This window comes from Vicia villosa, unplaced genomic scaffold (assembly GCF_029867415.1).
Source record: "Vicia villosa cultivar HV-30 ecotype Madison, WI unplaced genomic scaffold, Vvil1.0 ctg.001048F_1_1_1, whole genome shotgun sequence".
NCBI classification, from domain to species: Eukaryota; Viridiplantae; Streptophyta; class Magnoliopsida; order Fabales; family Fabaceae; genus Vicia; species Vicia villosa.
Window position 1 is genome coordinate 22,843 of NW_026705456.1, and position 6,962 is coordinate 29,804.

The 6,962-nt window shown below is 32.9% G+C and overlaps 1 protein-coding gene across 1 annotated transcript; it reads left to right on the forward strand.

Annotated features, from left to right (window-relative positions):
• Positions 1–412: 412 nt before the first annotated feature.
• On the forward strand, positions 413–1,171 carry LOC131632878 (secreted RxLR effector protein 161-like). The gene has a single exon (XM_058903598.1). The coding sequence runs from the start codon at positions 413–415 to the stop codon at positions 1,169–1,171; it is 759 nt and encodes a 252-aa protein (XP_058759581.1).
• Positions 1,172–6,962: the final 5,791 nt, after the last annotated feature.

Consider the following 6,962-nt stretch of genomic DNA (forward strand, 5'->3'; position numbering starts at 1 on the left):
AGAAGTCTATGTCGAACAACCACCAGGATACATGAAAGACGGAAGCGAAGGAAAAGTGCTAAGACTCAAGAAAGCACTTTATGGATTAAAGCAGGCACCTCGTGCATGGAATACACGTATTGATACTTACTTCAAAAAGAATGGTTTCCAACAATGTCCTTATGAACATGCCCTATATGTAAAGAAGTATAAAGGAGATATACTGCTCGTTGCACTCTATGTCGACGACTTGATTTTCCTGGGCAACAGTGATCAAATGATCGAATAATTCAAAGGTCGAATGACACGAGAATTTGAAATGATGGACTTAGGTCGAATGAGCTTCTTTCTTGGTCTGGAAGTTCGACAAGAAGAAACTGGAATTTTTGTCTCACAAGAAAAATATGCAAAGGACATTCTGAAGAGGTTCAAAATGGAAGGTTGCAATCCAATCTCGACACCAATGGAGCCAGGAGCCAAGCTTTCAAAATTTGATGGGGGGGAACGTGTCGAAGCAAACAAATTTCGAAGCTTGGTCGGAAGTCTTCGATATCTCACATGTACTAGACCAGATCTTTCTCTAAGTGTCGGAATCTTGAGTCGATTTATGGAAGAACCAGTTCACTCACACTGGAAAGCTTTGAAGAGAATTCTTCGTTATATCCAAGGAACTGTGTCACTTGGAATGTTTTACTCAAAAGCAGAAGATTACAAGCTAACAGGTTACTCCGACAGCGATTGGTGTGGAGATATAGACGATCGAAAAAGTACATCAGGATATGTATTCTTTATGGGAAACACTGCTTTCACATGGCTCTCAAGGAAGCAACCAATTGTAACACTGTCAACATGCGAAGCAGAATACGTGGCTGCATCATGGTGTGTATGCCATGCTATATGGCTTAGAAGATTGTTATGTGAGTTAGAGCAGAAGCAGGAAAATGCAACCATAGTACAAGTCGACAACAAATCAGCAATCGAACTGGCGAAGAATCCAGTGAATCATGAAAGAAGTAAACACATCGACGTACGTTTTCATTTCATTCGAGAACATGTGAAAAATGGAAGCGTCGAACTGAAGCATGTGGCAAGCAAGGATCAAGCTGCAGATATTTTCACAAAACCATTGTCGAAGGAGATATTCGACAGAGGCAAGATAATGCTGGGATTAATTGACCGAAGGAGCATTTAATTTATGGGGCAGTTTTGTTGGATAAATTTAAATGCAGTCTTGGAAAGCCAAAAGACAGATTCTCTAGGGCAGACAAACTTTCATAGGAAATAGTTAATCATTAAATGTTATGTCTATTTATGTTTCCCTGGTCTCTATATAAAGACCCTCTCTTTGTAACCTAATTTTCACTTTTGCAACAAATCCTTTGCAAGTCAATATATATCGGAAGAGAGTAGTTTGATCTGTTACCTTCAGAACCGATAATTTTACCAAACACTTCAGTTACTTAGTCAGTTATCAGTCCCAACCATCAGCTATAAACTATAAGCTATTAGTCATCATCCATCAACTATGAGCTATAAGTTATCAGCTAGCTTATTAGCTAAGCACTATTTTTATCAAACAAATCCTAAGTATTTATTCTCCTAAATATTTCTTTTAATTAATAAAATTTGGAGCGCGGGAGAATCCTCTTGCAGTGTTTAGCTCATGACTCTTTTCTAACCAATTCAATTGATTATACCTTTTTATGCATAATTTTCGTGATTGTCATATTGTAAAAGAGAAATAGAACTTTGTTTAATGTCTAATCAATATTAAAATTTTAGATAAAAAAATAGATTGGATTAGTGATAACCTTTTTGTAAGCTAATTAAAACATGAGTATAATGTGCTTTGATTTTTGATATTACCGTTTTTCCAAAAAAAAAAAATATGGGGTGATTCTACTCGTATTTAGTTGGGAGGGGATTTACATGAACTAAACTCACTCATGATTTCATGACACCTAAAAGTAGTATGTATAACCACCGGGAGGTGTCAGTCGTCATCTTCTTCAATATTGGTTAGGGGGACTCGGAAAAGTTAAAGGAATATTTCACTTGTTTCAATGAAGCTACCATATGAATCATAAACCCTAATCAGAAAAAATTTATATGAGCATTTAGGAACACCGTAAAAGTGGGGCATTTCAACAAGTCATTAACATAAACGTAAATACGCGGAAAATCATGAAGCAAGTAGAGTGATACATAAAAAGAGAATATAGAAATACGAATAAGAGGAGTAGAAACACAAGAGAAATTTTACCAAACACTTTAGTTAGCTAATCAGCTATTAGTCTCAACAATCATGTATAAACTATAAACTATCAGTCATCATCCATCAACCATAAGCTATAAGCTATCAACTAACTTATGAGCCAACTATTACTTTTACCAAACAAATCCTAAATATTTATTATCTTAAATATTTCTTTTAATTATTAAAATTTTGAGCGCGGAAGAACCCACTTGCGGTGTTTAGCTCATGAAACTTTTCTAACCAATTCAATTGATTACAACTTTTATGTATAATTTTTTTGTGATTGTCATATTGTGAAAAAGAAATGGAACTCTGTTTAATGGTCATTCAATACTTGAATTTTATAATTTTTTTTAGATTGGATTAGTGATAATCTTTTTGTAAACTAATTAAGACAGGAGTATAATATGCTTTAATTTTTTACAGTACTTTTTTTCCACAATTTTTAACGAGGTGATTCTACTGGTATTTTGTTGGGAGGGGATTAACATGAACTAAACTCCCTCATGATTATATAACACATAAAAGTAGTATGTATAACCACCAAGAGGTGTCAGTGGTCATCTTCTTCGATATTGGTTAGGGAGACTCAAAAAAGTTAAAGGAATATTTGGCTTGTTTCAATGAAGCTACATATGAATCATAAACCCTAATCAGAAAAAATTTATATGAGCAATTAGAAACACCGTAAAAGTAGGTCATTTTAAGAACTCATTAACATAAAAGTAAATAAGCAGAAAATCATGAATCAATTAGGGTGATACATAAAAAGAGAATAGAGAAACAAAAAATAGAGAGGTAGAAACACAAGAGAAATGACACCAAAGAAAATAGAGAACAACCCTCTAGGGGGATCTATAGAATCTAGCATAATAAATATTGATTTGTAGAAAATAGACAATATCACTTACGCACCACAGAATTGAACACTAGAAAACCCTACAGTTTGTAAGAGGTCATACAATATAGGCTACTATAATTTCCACCGAGACCAAGAGGGCGATTGAGTCCTCATCATATTAATGGTGCTTTTATCACTGCATAAAAGAAAAAACACTAATAGTTAATCAATTGAGGAAGTATATTCAAATATTCATCCAAGGGAGACATCTAAAGAAGTACGTACAAGAATCCAAACAAATAACAAGTCCAAAAAGATTCCACCAATCATCCAAAGAGAAATGTTAAAACAAAGCACCAAGAAAGATTATACTCCAATAAAGTGTATTGTCAACACCATCATTGAGGGATTCTCATGAGGTGGAAAATATAGCATGGTCAAAAAGTACTACACTCGAAAGGTAAATTATTTTTCATGACTTACATGAAAACCTAACACACCCCAAAACCCCTAATATCACTTTTTTGGTAAAAGACGTAGAAAATGTCATTCCTGATAAAATGACCTTGTGGTAGTAGAAGTCTAAATCTTCAGCTAGTATATTATCCACCTTGTACTGAGAATATCTATTCAACCTCAAAAAACTTAAATCATACGATAAAAACTTTGAAGGGTTCTTTGGATAACACATACATATGAAGGGGTATGCCACCCTCAACATTTCCTTCAACGCTGGTTCAAATACCAAAATGATTAAGATTTTACTTGGTAATATGCGCCCATTTCTTATCATCTAAAAATCATAATAGGTCTTTCTACATTCAAATATCTTGATACAACCATATATATCTTGTAATTATTCTTGAAGTACCCCATGTACAATGGTAAAATGGACATTAAATAGGAGACCAAAATGTAGTGAGACATTGTTTCTAAGATAGCTTTAGGATCAAACCCATAAATAACCTGAGCGCATCCCGAAAGAAAACAAACTCTCACAAAGTAAGTTTTTCACAAAATGAGGTGATCTCTATACAAGGAAAGATGTTGGAAAAATGACATTATTACTAATAGAATACTTCAAGGAAGCATATATTAGAAGAAATCTTGATTAGGTTACTAAACTTAACACATATTTGGAAATCACAAAAAAAAAAAGAAGAAAAAAAAGAAAATTTATATTTATGCTTAAGAAGAAAATAGATCTCTTCACTTTAAGGTTGTTATATAAGCTAGGGATCGATCAATAAAGGAATGATAAGTAATAAAATGGACCTCTACCCCTCATTCAGGCTAGTGAACCAAAGAAAGAGACATGTTGAACTATAATATAAGAAAGCATTAGAAGATGAGGTGCAAAAGCTAAACGATACCAACCTCATCAGGGAAGCTAAATTCCCTATTTGAGTGGAAGACATGGTCATAGTGAGTAAGAAAATGATGAAAAGAGAATGTGTGCATATTTCACCGGCATCAACTCGGCATGTCCATATCATTCATACTTGTCGTGGCGTAAAAATACCCGAGTCGATGAACACTCGAAAGATGATGAAATCGCCATCAAAGTTTTGTTTTATAATAAGATATGTCGATAAAACCAATGAAGAACAAAAATAAGGGCATCACAACCAAATATAGGATTGGTGGTCGATTGGAGAAGTTATTAGCACTCTGCCGCATCTGTTGTAACCAATGGGAACCATTTAATTAGTTTTGAAAGAAAAGTTAGCTTAAAGTGTCAAGTTTCTTCTAATTATTAATATATTTACAAGAAATGAAAAAAAGACTAAAAAATGGTTTTTATTAGGGTGCTTGAATGGACGTTGGATCTCGCTCCTACGTATCCCCAGGTGCGACGGAGAACTAAAAGCTACGTAGTTCTTAGTAGCAAAAATTTGTTTACTGGTTGATTATAATTATGAAAATGAGTTTAATCGCACTTGGCGGAGTAAGACTCTTTTAGGGATCAATGTTTTATGGAGAATGAATTTTAGCTAGGGTTCAATCAATATTTGTTTTAGAGTGCAACCATATATAAGGAATGGTGAACAATTGAGAGAAGAAGGTTTTAAGGGTTTATGAACAAGAGGGTCTCGAAGAGGACAAAGTTCTATGTTTTTGTCTACTACACTGTAGTGAAAATGGTCTGCAATTTATTTTGAGTAAAAAGAAGTATTATTTTGTTATATTTTTATTAAAGTCCTACAATAGCACTAACTCAAAAGCGATATGATATGTATGTTTTTAGAGTGACACTTATAATAGAGACCGATATAAAAGCGCTATTAAAGTTCTATCTATGAAGTTTTTAATAGCATTTTACCAAAAAGTGCTATCTTATAGTGACATTTATAATAGTGCTCGATACAAAAGAGCTATTAAAGGTATTTGAATGAAATTTTTCATAGTGTTTTACCAAAAAAGCGCTATTAAAATTACGCTATTGTAGGTCAAAATCCTAGCAGTGACTCCTTTACTACTCTATTTCCTTCCTTTTACTACTCCAACCCTTGGACCCCTAATGTGATAATTCCACTTTACCCTTACTTATTTATAATTATTTAATTAATAAATTTTGATTTACTCATTTACTAACTATCTTATTATTACTATTAAAATAATAATAGTTATAATAATTCTAATAATACTATCATGTTTAAACATCCACCTCTATCCTTAATTTCTCGTCACACTACCTTATTCTAAGGTATTCTACCCTATAATTCTATCAAATCACACACATCATATCATGTCACTTATTTTTAAATTATAAAAATAAATATGATAAAAATGGGGCGTTACACTCCATGGATTGTTGAGGTTATTTGGAAACTTCCCCCTATGAACTGAATTAAAATTAACTGTGATGGGTCTTTTTTTACTCCTTCTGGCAACTCTGCTTGTGGAGGTATTGTGCGTAATAGTGATAATGATTTCGTTGGTACTTTTTCCATTTGGTTGGGTATTTCCACTTCTCTCATTACCGAACTTTCTAGTGCGATGTTTGCAATTGAGTTAGCCCATGAGTATAATTGGAAGTATCTTTGGTTGGAAACAAATTCAATGGTGGTTGTAAAGGCGTTCAAGTCTTCTTTTTTGGAAACGAATAACTGTGCTGATGCTTTTGCTATCCTAAGTCTTATTTTATCCGATTCAACTTACTATTCTCCCATTTCTACGAATATTCGTGCAGATTTTGTAAAGAATTGATTTATTTTTCCAATCTTTAGATTTGTTTCTTATTGATAGGGTTTTAGTGTATGTCCCCTTTATCGTTTTTTTAACAATCTTCTTTGTTTCAATATAACTTTATTTTTTAAAAAACAATAATACTTTTTTATGTTATTGATTTTATTTACCAATTGCCAATCAAAATAAAGGATGACACTTTTTAATTTTTTTGTATTTCTTTTTAATAAGGGGTCCATTTTTTAATATTAGAATAAATCTTATAAATTGTTTGAGACGACTATACTTAAAACTATGTTTTATTTTGCATCCTCCTCATCGAATGATACTTAAGAATCATGTTAAGATAGATGAGCCACATACAAGTTACCATGTAACTCCATGTACATAACCAACTTAACTGAATCTGTTTTCAGTTAGTTAGGTAGTTATAATTCTGTTATAGCATGATGTTGTATATATAGAGTGGAACTCTACTTGTATTAGCTTCATGATGATGAGTAATAACAATTCTATTCTCTCTCTCATTTTTCTCTCTACTTATCAATATGGAGAAAGCTTGAAGCTTAACATATGGTATCATCGACCTAATCTTGATTCTGCTGCTTCTTTTTTTTACTTATCTCATCATCGAGTGCTTCTTTTATGCTCTTCTTCTTCTCCATTCCTTTTCTCCTTGTTCTTCATCTCTGCAAC

Excerpts from the sequence above, each read along its gene's own strand:
- LOC131632878 (XM_058903598.1), top strand. The coding sequence starts at position 413 with ATGGAAGGTTGCAATCCAATCTCGACACCAATGGAGCCAGGAGCCAAG.